The sequence below is a fragment of the Thamnophis elegans genome, chromosome 8 (genome assembly GCF_009769535.1).
Source record: "Thamnophis elegans isolate rThaEle1 chromosome 8, rThaEle1.pri, whole genome shotgun sequence".
Taxonomy (NCBI): Eukaryota; Metazoa; Chordata; class Lepidosauria; order Squamata; family Colubridae; genus Thamnophis; species Thamnophis elegans.
In genome coordinates, this window is record NC_045548.1 from 79,125,652 (window position 1) to 79,141,472 (window position 15,821).

A 15,821-nucleotide genomic window follows, 5' to 3' on the forward strand; every position below is an offset into this window, starting at 1 on the left:
TCTTGATGCCTTCATTTTTCCTTCCTTCCTTCCTTCCTTCCTTCCTTCTCATTCATCCACCTTCTGGATGCCTTCATTTTTCCTTCCTTCCTTCCTTCCTTCCTTCCTTCCTTCCTTCCTTCCTTCATTCATTCATTCATTCATTCATTCAGTTCATTCATCCACCTTCTTGATGCCTTTCATTTTCCTTCCTTCCTTCCTTCCTTCCTTCCTTCTCATTCATCCACCTTCTGGATGCCTTCATTTTTCCTTCCTTCCTTCCTTCCTTCCTTCCTTCCTTCCTTCATTCATTCATTCATTCATTCATTCATTCATTCATTCATTCATTCATCCACCTTCTTGATGCCTTCATTTTTCCTTCCTTCCTTCCTTCCTTCCTTCCTTCCTTCCTTCCTTCCTTCATTCATTCATTCATTCATTCATTCATCCACCTTCTTGATGCCTTCATTTTTCCTTCCTTCCTTCCTTCCTTCCTTCCTTCCTTCCTTCCTTCCTTCTCATTCATCCATCTTCTGGATGCCTTCCTTCCTTCCTTCCTTCCTTCTCATTCATCCACCTTCTTGATGCCTTCATTTTTCCTTCCTTCCTTCCTTCCTTCCTTCCTTCCTTCCTTCCTTCCTTCCTTCCTTCCTTCCTTCCTTCTCATTCATCCATCTTCTGGATGCCTTCCTTCCTTCCTTCCTTCCTTCCTTCCTTCCTTCCTTCCTTCCTTCCTTCTCATTCATCCACCTTCTTGATGCCTTCATTTTTCCTTCCTTCCTTCCTTCCTCCCTCTTCCTCCCTTCCTTATCCTTGATGCTCTCTGAGTTTTCTGGCAGATGTTTCATTACCCCACTAGGGAATGTCATCAAAAATCCCTCCCTCCCTCCTTCCCTTCCTTCTTTCCTTCCTTCTCCTTGGTGCTCTCTGAATGTGATTTTCTTGCAGGCCTTTCGTTACCTAACTAGGTAACATCATCAGTGATGTCTTCCTTCCTTCCTTCCCTCCTTCCCTCCTTCCTTCCTTCCTTCCTTCCTTCCTTCCTTCCTTCCTCCCTCCCTCCCTCCCTCCCTCCCTCCCTCCCTCCCTCTTTCCCATCTCCCTCCCTCCCTCCCACCCACCCACCCACCTCCTTCCTTCCTTCCCTTCCTCTTTCCCATCTCCCTCTCTCCTTCCCCCCTCCTCTATTTTTGTCTTGATGTCCTTCCGGTTGGGGGAGGCTGAGCTGGCCATTAGAGGATCGAGGGACCCAATCAACCAAATCCTGGCCAAGGCATTGAAGAGCTCATCCCCCAAGTGCCCAATGGAAGTGTGGGATGCCCCCCCCCACCTGTTTCTTTCATGGGGCAGCTGTGATGGGGGAGAGGAGAGCGAGCAGGCAGGGCACTGGCGGGGTCAGATTTCTGAGCCGCTAAGTGATTCCAGGACCAAGAGATAAAGAGCATCACTTTGAGATCGCTTAAGATGCAGATTGGTTTATCTGTTGGTTTTTGTTTCTCTGGTTCTAAATTGGAATTCCTGCTGCAGTGAGTGGTTTTATTCTATATTGACACCCCGGCCACTTAGATTCCTGGCATGGGCATAAATCAACATTTTCCTTTCCGTTTGTCTCAAGCCTTCCCCCACATCTCTGCCACCCGAGTGAAAGAGGAACTTCACACCTGGTGTAAGGCATCTGATGGAGCTTTCAAAAGCAAAGACCTGTCGTTGCTTCCCCCCCCCCTTGAAACAGGGGGGCAGTGGGGGGGGAGGTAGAGAAGCTGCCAGGACTGGATCTTGCAGGTGCCCGCAGGGCAGGGGTCAGGCGTGGGGTCCAGCCAGTGCCAGGGAGCACAGCTGAGGCACAGAGAGTTTGCATAATGCTTCGCCTTGACACCTGGACCAGGTTATCTCGCCTTTCACCCGTCCACCTTCGTGACGGTGCTGGACAGCAGTTGTCCGGTAAACAAGGACCCCCCCCACCCGTTTCTTTGTAGCGTGGCCTTTACCTCGCAGGTGGATTTTTGCCAAATGCCAGGAGTGGTGAGTAACCGATGGACAGCAATTGTCCGGTATAAAAACTCTTAATTCAATTTGTTTCATTGGGTCCCTCGTTCCTCTAATGGCCAATTATTATTTTTTTTCAATTCTAAGCTGGGTGGACTTCAATTCCCAGAATCCCCCAGATCACATGACCCCAGGAAATAGCCCGGCCATCATAAAAAAGCACCCCAGGTGACAGAGAGCCCAGATTTTGATCTCACGACTGTGGGGACACTGCAATGGTCATAAGTGCGGGGAACTGCAATGGTCATAAGTGTGGGGACACTGCAATGGTCATAAGTGTGGGGAACAACAGTCATGAAACTCTCCTTTTCAGCACCACTATAACTTCCAGTGGTCATTAAACGAATGGTCGTAAGTCGAGGACTGCCTGCAAAGCCTATCTGCGTGTTAATACCTAGGGCTGAATTCTCTCTCTGAACTGGTCCTCTTTCTCTCCTGCAGCATCGCGACCCGACTCGGCGCCTGGCGCTCCCGGCTATTCTCCACCTGGCTGGCCAAGCCGGTCCATCACCAGCCGCTACATTGCTAGGTGAGTCGTGTCCTTGAAAGAGCCCTGGGGTCCTCGGCCCACCCGCGCACCCTCACTGGAGAACAGGAGGACAGAGTTGGAAGGGACCTGGGAGGTCTTCTAGTCCAACCCCCTGCTCAAATAGGAGACCCTATACCGTTTCAGACAAACGGCCGTCCAGTCTCTTCTTAAAAACCTCCAGTGTTGGAGCACCGACAACTTCAGCAGTTAATTGTCCTCCCTGTTAGGAAGTTTCTCCTTAGTTCTAAGTTGCTTCTCTCCTTGAATAAAGCGCGGGGAAGGCGGCAGCCAGCCAATCTCAGAACACTCGAAGTTCACGATCCCCTTTCAAAAGATCTGGGATTCCCAAAACTCTTCCCTGGGAGATCCAGCAGGTCCCAGCCTTAACACGTACCTGGTTGGGGGCCTCAGTTTTGAAGGCAACTGAAATGGGGCAGGACCCACTCAATCAGCAGTCGGCACAGACAAGCATCCGTGTCAGGATTGCAAATCGCATCCAAAATTAAATCCGAGTCCAAGGCAAAGGATTCCTCAGAGTTCCAATTGGTGAAGAGAGCCACGTTGGCACATCTGGGAAGACCCGAATCTGAAAGCTTCCTGGTTTTCCCCACCCAGTTGGAAGTTCAAGATCTTGCCCCCACACCCACCCACAAGTCCATCCCATGGTCCAATCTCCCCCTGCCATGCTGGCAGCTTCCACCCATCCAGTTCCGGTCAGGTGCAGAAGTGCAGAGGCAAAGGATGACCTTGGCTTTCCAGAAAGAATGTTGTTATGGCTGCATCGCATCTCACTCCGTACAATCCCTCCCTCCCACTTCTCCACCATAGAAAATGCATAGTAGAAGAATGGAAAATGTGGCAGGCCAAAGACCCAAAAGAAAAGATGGCGGCAGGCCTGACACCCAGTTTGGTTAATGGTGAAAGTCCTGGCCTAAAAACCTGGAGTCAGTGAGTTCCAGTTTTGCCTTAAGCACGAAAGATGGACCAATCACTAGGGCACTGGGAGTTCTAGTCCTTTCTTAGGCATGAAAGCTGGCTAGGTGGTCTGATTGCTAGGAGAAAGTGAGTTCTTGTCATACATATGAAAGCCAGTTTGGCCATTTTAGGCCAACCACTAGGAGACGGTGAGTTCTAGTCCTGCCTCAGGCATGAAAGCTGGATGGGTGACTTTTGTCAAATGCCAAGCGAGTATCTTTGACTTGAGAGATCGCTTCACTATGATCCCCATCTCTGCCTTCTGGGAGCAACAAAACCTCTCATCCACAGCCTACCTCCCTTCCCTTAAGTCGAAGAGGGGCTCAGAGGAGGCCACTTAGATTTCCTCTTCGTTGTTTTCTCGCCTTTCGAAGTGGATTTTGGAGGTTGTGAGCCGCCTTGAGCCCGGGAGACCAAGAGAGGCTCAGAGGGAGATTTTAATCACGCATTTATACACCGCAGTAATTTAATCCCCAGCCGCCGAACCGCCGACGCAGGTTAACAATGCCCAAATTAATGAATGCCACCGAGAGATATTTACCCCATCGCTATTGAAAGAATGGCTTGAATATTACCAGCACCCAGAGGGGTGATATCGCGGCTCTTTTCAATAAATGCTTTAATAACGTCGTTCCAACGGTTGGCTACTCAATACTGAGTGAATTAAAGTGATCGATCCCCCCATGATATGCAATCGGGATGTGGGCGCTCCCCCTTCTCTGGAAATTTCAACCTGTTCTCTGCCTTCCGCCTCATTTCTGTTTCTAATTGGGGGGGGGGGTCTGCTTTATTTCTTCTCTTCTTCCCTAACCCCACCCCATCTACATCCCCTACCCTCTAAATCAAGGAGAGGAGCTACCTGGAATTAAGGAGAAATTTCCTAACAGTGAGAACCACTAACCAGTGGAACAGAAGAGACTGGACAGGCATTTGAGTGGGATGGTAGATAGCAGTGATGGCGAACCTATGGCACGCGGGGCCACAGGTGGCACACGGAGCCATTTGTCAGGGCATGCGAGGCACATGCGCGCACTGTCCAGCTGAGTTCAGCCCTTTTTTAAAGCCATTTTTCGCCCTCCCCAGGCTTCAGAGGCTTTGTAGGAGCCTGGGGAGGTAGGAGCCCCCCACCTCCTCAGAGATCCTCCCCCCTGGGAGGTAGGAGCCCCCCACCTCCTCAGAGATCCTCCGGAGACCTCATGAGCGTCCCTGAAGCCTCCGGAGCGCAAAAAACCGCCCCTACGGGCAAACCGGACATTTGGGAATGGACTTCCGGTTTGCTCAGAGGGTCGTTTTGACTGCTCCGGAGGCTTCATGGAAGCCTCCTGAAGGTCCCTGAAGCCTCCGGAGGGCGTCCGGGGAGGGGGGGGGAGGCTGTTTTCGCCCTCCCCAGGCTCCTATAAAGCCTCTGGAGCCAGGGAGGGTGGAAAAAGTATGCAAAAAATGGGGGGAGCACCTGTAGTGCGCGCATGCACACTAGGGGGATCACACATTGCATTATGGGTGCGGCACGCCTGCACACGACCCCCCTGCGCTCCCCCCACTTATGGCACACGAGCCAAAAAAGGTTCGCCATCACTGGTATGTAGGGTCTTGAGCAGTGGGTTGGACTAGAAGACCTCCAAGGTCCCTTCCAGCTCTGTTATTCTGTATCCCCCATTCACAGAAAGTGGAACAGAAGTTGCCTCCAGAAGTTGTGGGTGGCTCCATCACTGGAGACATTTTAAGAAGAGACAAATCCTTTCCCTAATATGATGTGGGATTTCCTTCTTGAGCAAGGGGGTGGACTAGAAGACCTCCAAGGTCCCTTCAAGCCTTGTTATTCTGTATCCCCATTGACACCGAGAACAATTAACCAGTGGAACGACCGGCCTCCAGAACTTGTGGGCGCTGCATCGTTGGAGGTTCCCAAGAAGGGATTGCTCAGCCATTTGTCTGGCTTGTTATAGTGCAGTGGGTGTCAATCTCAATTTCATTGATTGCGGGGCGGCCGGGCATGGCCAACTGGGTGGGCATGACCAACTGGGTGGGCGTGGCTAGCTTGATGCCACTCCCCAAACTGCTGGCTTCTTTCCTCTTCCCGTTGATCTGACCTTGATTTTGACACCCGTTAGAGGGTTTCCTTCTTCAGCAGGGGGTTGGACTAGAAGACCTCCCGGGGTCCCTTCCCGCTCTGTTATTCAGCTCTCGTCCCCCGTCAAAGGCCTTGCCTAACCCTGAGCTCCCCTGCCTGCTTCTGTCCCTCCCGGCAGCCGCGCTGTGCAAAGGAGCCTTGCCATCATCCGCCAGGCCAAACTGCGCAAGGAGAGGAAGAAGGAATACTGCATGTACTACAACCGTTTTGGGAAGTGCAACCGCGGGGACAGCTGTCCGTACATCCACGACCCCGAGAAAGTGGCTGTCTGCACCAGGTCTGTTCGTCTTTGTCTTCTCCCGACCCCTTTCAGCCAAACGTTAACGCTCACACGCCCGTTGGAATGCCACCTTTTCATACCTAGATTGGCCTTTCTCAACTTTCTTAGCTTTCAGGTATGTCGACGTATAAACCGCAGGGCTTAACGAAAACCAGTGGTGAAATTCCATTTTTCTTTTTAAAAAAAAATTATTTCCATTTTCATAACATACACTCACATAGCCCGTATCATATAGTATTAAATAATAATAATAGTAATGAAAATATAAGAAAAAACAGTATACATGTGGAGTCAAATTACATTAAAATCTACACGTCTCGTCAAACCTGATATATATCCCTCCCCCCTCACAGAAAAACCTCCAGGTGGTCTCAACGGCTTCCTAAAGGATGCAAATGACCAGCTGTCTGCAAGGAGTATAAATCCTTCCCTTCCCCATGGAATGCCATCCGAAAATACACCAGTTCAGAGTTGAAAAGAGATAACCACAACAATAGAAAAGTAAAAGAAGAGAGGAGAGGAGGAGAGAGGGAAGGGGAGAGAAGGAAGAAAGAGGAAAGGAGAAGAAGGAGGGAAGGGATAGAAAGAGGAGAGAGTAGGAGGGGGGAAAGGAAGAGAGGAGTAGGGGAGTAGCAAGGGAAGATGGAAAAGGAAAGAAAGAGGAGGAGAGAGGAAAGGAGAGGGAAGGAAGAAAGAAAGGAAAGGAGAGGAAGGAGGGAAGGGATCGAAAGAGAAGGAGAGAGGGTAGGAGGGGAAAGGTAAGGGAAGAAGGAGAAGGAAAGGAGTGGAGGAAGGAAGGAAGTAGAGAAGGGAGGGAGGGTGAAAAGAAAAGAATAAAAAATAGGGTGGTGATAATACAAAATAGTTGTACGGAATGGAAAGCAAAGCAACCCAGAATGTATATTTCAACCTTTTATATGGAAAAAAGAAATATGTAAAAGTGAGAAAGATAAATAAGAACAATAACTACCTGACCTGTAACTATATATAAGGTAATAAAAATAAAAATAAACTTTAAAAAAAAATCCTTCCCTTCCCCATTGTGGCAGGCTGAACCGAAGTAGGCCTCAAGCCTGAACCAAAGTTGGGTTTCATGATATTAAGCTTTAACCGTTCACATAGGAATTGCAAGGTTTGCTTTTAGGACATAGTGCGGTTAGACACGGGTTAGAAGGAAGTCTGTACATGAAATATGCTGAAGGAAAACATCTATTTTAGCCCATCTGCTGGTTTGGCTGTTAATCTGTTTGGTAGACACATATTGTTAGTTCCTCAAAATACGAGCTATGCATGTCTGTTAGCTGACCCATGTATTATGACATCCTGTAGACATACTTTCTGTAACTCAAGGGCAAATCTTGAGGGGTGTTTCCAAAACTAACAGGTGGCTTTAGCTGAAAGTGATAAACTATATAAGGAAGTTCCTGAATTTCATTCAATGTTCAGGCCATTTATTCTTTGCTATGAACCTGCGCAAATAAACTATTCCTTCTCTGAAGAGCTGGCTTGCATGTCCCGTCTTTTCTACAACAGTTGCTCATGCCTACACACAGGTATTTAGTCAATTAATGGTTGGCACTAAATTGGCGCAAGGTAAGAGTTAGAAGGCTTCAAGGAGGATTGGACTGTGTGATAACATAACGACTCCGGGCTCCTTCCTCTCTTGACTCCGTCCCCAGGCTCTCTCCTTCTGCGGCTGCTTGGAGTTTGAATAACAACCATGTTGTTACAGAACCGGGCACAAGTCGCTTCCATTGCTTTGCTTTAGCATCGAAAATCCGGTCCTTAGTTGTGGTGCTAAGGCAAGGACCACCTGCCCCTCCCTCGAGGTCTTCTTCCTCCTTGCTCTCTGCAGCTCCTAAGTTGACCCTCTCTTCGCTCCCCTTGACAGATTCCTCCGCGGGGCCTGCAAGAAGACGGACGGGACGTGTCCCTTCGCACACAAGATTTCGAAGGACAAGGTAGGTTTAGCCTCGGTCGCTAAGTGGTTCTCTGCAGAGACAGCAGGTTGGGGGGAGGGGGAGATGCTTCCGACACTTCCTAATCCTCATTTGCACATCCCTCGACGAAGCGTTTTCCCACAGTTATGGGGACGCTTCCCCCTAATGAGAGCAGAGTGTGTCTCTCGCACCAACTTGAAGCATCGGTACTTTAGCACATTAAGCCGGGTGCCTCTCGGCGGCACCTGAGGCCGCCTGCCTGCCACTTTAGTAGGGATTACAGGGATCGAGGGTAGAGCAGCTGAGGCCCTGGACACACACACACACACACATTCACGCACACATAGATGTACCTCCAGGCTGATTTGCCACTTCCGCCGCGATTCCTTGGCACAGAGGCAACACAGGCAGCTGATAGTTCGAAGTGCCCCTTCATTGCTCCAAGTTTCCCCCAATGCTCCCACGTTTCTGGCAAGTCCCAGAGCAAAGTGATCTCACACACACACACACACACACACCTCTAGCAGCCTCTGGCTGCAAGTAGTCTAGTGCAACGCAGTGATCGCAACGGCTGCAACGCAAGAAATCCAGCAGGGCAATGAGTCCAGGAAGCAAAGGAACACGGCAATTAATCCAGGAAGCAACAAATGAAGCAAGAAATCCAGGAAATGTCCAACGACACACAATACTCCATGAATTCAGCCTTTGTTCCTGACAAATGACCCTCCCCACAGGGCCCCCTTAAGTCTCAGTCCCCAGGTGTGCCTTGTGAAGAGGGGCGGGGCGCTCTTCTCTTCAGTTGTCAGTTCGGCCTGTGCTGTTTCTGCCTTCTCTCCACTCTCCGTGCTCTTGGATCAGGAGGGGGTGGTCCTTGCTCCTCGCCTGAGCTCAGTCTCTCCTGCTCACTGCTTGGGCTCTCTTGGTCATCCTGCCCCCCTTCCTCCCTGCCTACAAGCCGTCCCAATCCAGAGGGGCCCCGACCTGACTCAGCCTGCTCCTCCTCCCCACATTCCTCCGAAGCCTCCTTGATCTCTATCGGCTCCAGTTCTGGCTCCTCTTCCTCCACAGATTCAGGCTCCGAAAGGGGGCAGGACAACACCCTCCAGGCTCAGCATTCTGGAAGTTGATCCTTGCTATCATGCAATCTAGGGCGGCACGGTGGCTCAGCGGTTACGATGCTGGGCTGTACTAGAAGACCTTCAAGGTCCCTTCCAGCTCTATTCTGATTTCTGATTTGTTGGCTACAAAGCCCGCAGCCCAGGTTCGAGACCCTAGCGCCTCGTGATGGGATGAGCTCCTGTCCTTACCCCACCTCCTACTAACCGAGCCGCTCAAAAGCACGACTAGGTTCGGTACCACTTTGGTGAGAAGTTATCAGCGCTCCGTGATGTCAGGGTGACCCAGTGGTGGGTTCCGGATCCCATCACAACCGGTACACTGCGATGGGGCCGGGTGTCCACCACATGCATGTGCGCTGCGCATGTATGCGCACCACCGCCCTGCGACACTCCAGCTTCTCGACGGAGCATCATGCAGGCACCGTACGCTGCGTGTACCAATGGCCCGGTTGGGTCACATACAAGTAAGGAACGTGGGCGGGTGGGTCCTCCAAAGCCCTGTGCCGGAACGGTACCTGGTGCTGCCAGCAGGCACCGGTACGCCCGTACTGTGGCGTATCGTCCGTAACCCAGCACTGCGGTGTCCAGGTGACCTCGGAGATGTCTCGGGACAGAGCTGGCTCAATGGACATGAAAGAGGGATGAGAACTGGTGCAAGTAGAGTCGGTACGATGATAGCAGCCTTCCAATATTTGAGGGGCTGCCCCAAGGAAGGGGGGGGGCAACCTATTCTGCAGAGCACCAGAAGGCAGGAGAAGAAACAACGGGGAGAAGCTAACCAAGGAGAGGAGCAACCTGGAACTAAAGAGAAACGAGGACTATTAACCGGTGGAACGACTTGCCACAAGAAGTTGTGGATGCTCCACCAGTAGAGGTTTGCAAAAGATACTGGACAGCCATTGATCCAGAATGATACAGGGCCGTGATGGCGAAGCTACGGCACGCAGAGCCCTCTCTTCAGGCACGCCAGCCGTTGCACCAGCCCAGCTCCACCACATGTGCCTCCTGCCGGCCAGTTGGTCTTCGGGTCTCTGCCGCACATGCGCCGGGGAGGACGGGATGGGACTCTCGCATCGCATTTTGGGCCCTCACGCAGCCCTCAGCAAAACTGAGCCTCCTGCACCAACCTGGAAGCCAAAAATGGGCGCTGAGGGTGGGGCGCCTGCACGGGAGACGCTCACGCGCATGCTGGGGGGGAGAATGCACATGGGAGGTCCCGTGCGCATTGCCTTATGGATGTGGGTGTGCGCTGTCGCTCGTGCCCTTTTGGCACACAACGAGGCAAAGGTTAGCCCTCCCTGGCCCTGGGCCTCCTGCTTGAGCAGGGGGCTGGACTGGGAGACCCCCAGGCCCCTTCCTACTCAGTTAATCTGTATCTAACTTCGCTCTGCACAGCTGCTGACCCAGCAGGTAAAGCCCAGCTGGCCAGATGTGCCGGCAGGGTGAGAAACTGCTTATTTACTTACTTTTCGTGTGGGGAACAGCTGGCTGCGTTCGTTCAACCGGAGGCTTTGGTTTGGGCAGGGACTCACAGAGGAGGGCCCTGAAGAGGCAGGAGAAGGTTTCAATGTGCAGGAGCCAAGATTTGCTCCAGGTGAGCTGCCTACATAGCGTATATTGAACAGCTGCATGCCATGAAATTTCATTTTACTCTATGCCAATTCATGTACATTCATAGTGTTTTACCTTTCAATATTTTATCTACCCGGAATCCAAAGACTCCCCCTTCCTTCCTTCCTTCCTTCCTTCCTTCCTTCCTTCCTTCCTTCCTTCCTTCCTTCCTTCCTTCCTTCCTTCCTTCCTTCCTTCTTTCCTTCCCCCCTCTGCTCTCCACTCCTCCTCAATGCACATTTGCTCTTACCTTCTTCTCATTTTTTAACTTTTATATATATTGTTATATATTTTCATAGTTTATTTTATCTGCTCTTTCTTTCTTCCTTCCTTTTTCTTTTCTTTCTTTCTTTCCTTCCTTCCTTCCCCCTCTGCTCCCCTCTCCTCCTCAATGCACATTTGCTCTTGCCTTCTTCTCATTTTTTTATCTGCTCTTTCTTTCTTTCTCTTTTTTCCTTCCTTCCTTCCTTCCTTCCTTCCTTCCTTCCTTCCTTCCTTCCTTCCTTCCTTCCTTCCTTCCTTCCCCCTCTCTGCTCTCAACTCTTCCTCAATGCACATTTGCCTTCTTCTCACTTTTAACTTTTATATATATTGTTATATATTTTCATAGTTTATTTTATCTGCTCTTTCTTTCTTTCTCTTCTCTTTCTTCCCTTCCTCCCATCCTTCCTCTCCTCCCTCCCCTCCCCTATGCCATTGCTTTCCTCTTAGTTTTGGATAGATGGATACACAGAATAGAAATTCATGGTCACTTTGATTGTGCACTAATCGGCATATGTTTCAAACGAAATTTTGCTGCCCGCAGCTCTCAAAGGGTCACCACCTCCAACAGACGCTACATAAACACGACAAAAATATAAATACACATATACAAAATTAGGCATTTGCCAACAGAGGGAGAATTCCCTTTGCTTGTCCAGCGCAGAGAGGTTGCACCAAGAACTCTGGTCTTTCGGGGCGTTGAATGTGAGTGGCACATGCAGGCTCCCCACGTTCAGCCGGGAGCCCCCTGCCTCCTGAGGCTGAGCCAGGCGGGCTGCCTCTGCGTTGGGGAGAGCCTCTTGCCCGTGATTTATAGCCGAGGGAGAGGCGGCTGCCCGCAGCACAGGCTGACTTCTTCCCCTGATCCCGTAGCTTCCTGTTAACCTGGTAATTACCAGGAAAAGGTGGCGGGAGCCTCGTTTATCAAAGCGGGGTGGAAGCAGAGCAGCTAGCGAGTTAATTCCTCCAGCAGACGTGGGGGGCTCTGGCCACCAGGAGCTTTGGGCCTTCCTTCTTTTAAGGCCCCCCGTCCCACCCGGCGGAGGTGTGCCCAGAGGGAGCATGCAGCCATCTCAAGGGACCTTGGAGGTCTTCTAGTCCAGCCCCCTGCTCAAGCAGGAGAACCTATGCTAGTGATGGCGAACCTTTTTGGCACCAAGTGCCCAAAATGGAACACACGTGCATGCATGTGGATGTGCACACCGGAGACCAGCTGGCTGGCGTGCACATGCCTGTTTTGGGGGCCTCTTACAGGCTGTTTTTCAGGGCATTTTCAGGGTTTTTTTTGAGCCACTTTCAGGCCCCAAAAAGCCCTGAAAACAATCCAAAAATGGTCCGGAAAATGGACTGAAAATGGCCTGAAAAATGGCCTGAAAATGATCCAAACAAGGCCTAATTTGAGGCCATTTTTGACCCCGGTTGTCCAGTGCCCACAGGGCGTGTGCCCACGGAGAGGCCTCTGCGTGCCTCCCCTGGCCCTTGTGCCATAGGCTCCCCATCGCAGCCCTCTCCCATTCCAGGCCAGTGGCTGCCTGGTCTCTCCTTCAGAGCCTCCAGGGAGGGAGAGGAGGGGAACGTCTCCTGGCCTCATCCTGCCCCCCCCCCCGGTCCCGACGGCTGTGGTGGGAGGCCAAGGGGAGATGGCGGGCTGGGGCTCGGGCCGAGGCAGGCGGCTGCTGCTGCTGCTGCAACAGCTTTTCCCCTTCAGGGCGCTCGGCAAGAATCAGCATTTTTCTCCCTAATAGAGCTTCAAAATTCTGTGGTGAGCAATTTGGAAATTCACGTGGAGTTTCGGGTTCATTAGCTGCCGGCTCGCGGAGGCGGGCGCCTCGTCGGAGCTGCCTAATATGGCCGTGGCGGGCGAGCGCTCGGCGTTAATGTTGCCGTTATTTGCAGGGACGTCGCCGGGTGCAAACAAGGTTAATTGAAACGAGAAGGCGCTTCTCGGGGTAATGGCTCAGCCCCGGCAGCTGGGAGGGGCTGGAGTCCTGCATGGGGGTGGGAGGGGGGCTTTATGGTCCTCTTTTTATTAGAGCTAATTTGATCGCTCTATCCAAAGCTCCATTAAAGGCCTCCGTGGACGGCCATGCCGCGGCCGAGAGCCCCGAAGCCCTGGCCTTTATCGGAGCCGCCTGCAGTCAAAAGACAATTAGAAATAAACTCTTCGCTTTTCAAAACTCCCTTTGTCTTTCGGCCTTCCGGCTTGCCCTTCCCCCTCGTGTCTCACACGACGGCTAATCCTCGACTTAACAGCGCTTTGCTTACTGGCCGTCCGAAGTTAGCGACGGCATTGAAGAAGGGACTTCGCCTAGTTTTCTGAACAAGCTGAACAATCGGCCGGATTCACACGGCACGTTAAGCCCAGGCCAATGTCCACAGACTGGAGTTTGGTGCAGCTCACCAAACCATCAACTCTTCCCACCCCGGGGGTTGAATGGAGGTTTCCCAACCAATTGGACCGTCTCCAAAGGTGCCTTTTGCGGGGTTCAACTGGGTTTTATTTCCTTTGAAGAAGAAAAGGTTTCGCCGCTCATCCAAGAAGCTTCATCAGTTCTGATGAACTGATTTTTATGCCCTTTCTTCCTAGTTCAGTGTTTCTCAACCTTGGCAACTTGAAGATGTCCGGACTTCAACTCCCAGAATTCCCCAGCCAGCGAATGCTGGCTGGGGGATTCTGGGAGTTGAAGTCCCGACATCTTCAAGTTGCCAAGGTTGAGAAACACTGTCCTAGTTGTTTTCCAGAGGGAAAAAATGAAGACTACCGGAACCATTTGCACCAGTCAGGTGACCCTGAGGACACAGATAGACCTCCAAGCGGCCTCAACGACCCTCTCAAAGGATGCAAATGACCAGCTGTCTGCAAGGAGCATAAATCCTTCCTTTCCCCACCATCCAGTCGGAGCTGAAGAAGCTTCTTGGAGGAGAAGCGAAACGCCTTCAAAAAAAAAACCAGAAAGTCCAGCTGCCTCCTGAAAAAATCACCTTTGGGACAACCACGACCTGGATGGCTGAGGATCTCTACAGACGTTTAGCTACACAATTTGGGATGAAGACCCTTGGAATGGTGTGGGAGGAGGAATGGATTTCCAGAGGGACAGGGACCATTTGCACCACTCAGGTGACCCCGAGGACACAGGTAAAGCTCCAAGCGGCCTCAAGGTCCGTCTAAAAGGATGCAAATGACCAGCTGCCTGCAAGGAGCATCAATCCTTCCCTTCCCCCTCCATTCAATCAGAGCTGAAGAAGCTTCTTGGAGGAGAAGCGAAACATCTTCAAAGAAAATCCAGAAAGTCCAGTTGCCTCCTGAAAGAAAAAAAACACCTTTGGGAGAACTCTGACCTAGAGGACGGAGAATCTCCACAGACATTTCACCCTTCATAAATTCAATCCCCCAGCCCCCAAACCATCTCCATTGCTCTACGCTCAGAATTGCAAATATGGCCTCACCAGCGTAGCGTAGAGTGGTACGCTCACATTCCTACAGAGCGGAGGGATGGGTTTGGGGGTGGCTTGTTTTTTTTTTCCTGACTTGCAGGAGGTCCTCCCTCAATCCCCCCTCTTCTCTCTTTGCTTCCCCCCCCCCCCCGTCAGATGCCCGTCTGCTCCTACTTCCTGAAGGGAATCTGCAGCAACAGCGACTGCCCTTACAGCCACGTCTACGTGTCCAGGAAAGCAGAGGTCTGCTCGGACTTCCTGAAGGGCTATTGTCCCTTGGGAGAGAAGGTGAGGACGGGGGCCATGGGTCCAGCGAGCAACTCCTCTCTAGTTGGCCCTTGCAAGGCTGCTTTTCCTTGAGTCATCTTCAAGTGGAGAAGTGGTGCGTCTCCTCCACCACCTTCCGATCATGAGGAAATAGGGCAAGGAGGCCTCTTCAGCTAGTACAAGGGTCTCCAACTTTGGCGACTTTTAAGACTTGTGGACGGCCAACTCCCAGAATTCCCCAGCCAGCAAGGCTGGCTGGGGGGAATTCCGAGAGTTGAAGTTCACAATTTGGGAATTGAAATCCACAATTCTGGGAGATTGAAATCCATAATTCTGGGAGTTGAAATCCACAATTATGGGAGATGAAGTCCATAATTCTAGGAGGTTGAAATTCACAATTCTGGGAGGTTGAAATCCACAATTCTGGGAGGTTGAAATCCATAATTCTGGGAGTTGAAGTCCACAATTATGGGAGATGAAGTCCACAATTCTAGGAGGTTGAAATCCACAATTCTGGGAGGTTGAAATTCACAATTCTGGAAGGTTGAAATCCACAATTCTGGGAGATGAAGTCCACAATTATGGGAGGTTGAAATCCACAATTATGGGAGGTTGAAATCCACAATTCTGGGAGGTTGAAATCCACAATTCTGGGAGATGAAGTCCACAATTTTGGGAGATGAAGTCCACAATTCTAGGAGGTTGAAATCCACAATTCTGGGAGGTTGAATTTCACAATTCTTGGGTCCCCCCCATCCCGGAAACTTTCTCGCTTCTCATCCAAGCGGCTTCTGCACTTCTTCAGCAACTTCTTGGATGAGAAGTGAACCGTTTTGAAAGGGGAAAAAAAACCAAGAAATCCCGGCTGCCTTTTGGAGAAAGCCCCTTTGGCAGAGCCATGGCCTGGATGATCTAGGAGAATCTCCGTAGGCAAAAGTCTTAACGTTACCAAGCTTTGACGTTGCTGATTTAGTCGGTTCTTCTCAGCATCGCAGGTCATCCAAAGACCCATTTCTGTTCTCCAAGCTGATGTAAAAAAAGGGAGTGGTGGTGGTGGGAAAACAGCTCAGCAACCTCCGATGCGCCTCCTGTTCTTTCAGGAAATGTCGGGGTGGGTGAATGTGTGTTGGAGCAGAAACCTTACAAAGGATAAACAAGGGCTTGATGAAAGCGGAGAACCAGCCATTGCAAGGAGTGATCCTTTTCATCGGTCCTGTTTTCTTTTTTTTTCTACTTCCAAGTTTTGGTC

The 15,821-nt window shown here is 51.1% G+C and overlaps 1 protein-coding gene across 1 annotated transcript in view; it reads left to right on the forward strand.

Annotated features, from left to right (window-relative positions):
- The window catches only part of ZC3H3 (zinc finger CCCH-type containing 3), a 154,603-nt gene extending 139,204 nt beyond the window's left edge, over window positions 1-15,399 (forward strand). Inside the window, exons 6-10 of the mRNA XM_032222348.1 lie at window positions 2,467-2,554; window positions 5,779-5,937; window positions 7,832-7,901; window positions 14,462-14,593; window positions 15,358-15,399. Coding sequence (XP_032078239.1) covers window positions 2,467-2,554; window positions 5,779-5,937; window positions 7,832-7,901; window positions 14,462-14,593; window positions 15,358-15,399 — 491 coding nt within the window. The remainder of the gene's footprint in view (window positions 1-2,466; window positions 2,555-5,778; window positions 5,938-7,831; window positions 7,902-14,461; window positions 14,594-15,357) is intronic.
- Window positions 15,400-15,821: the final 422 nt, after the last annotated feature.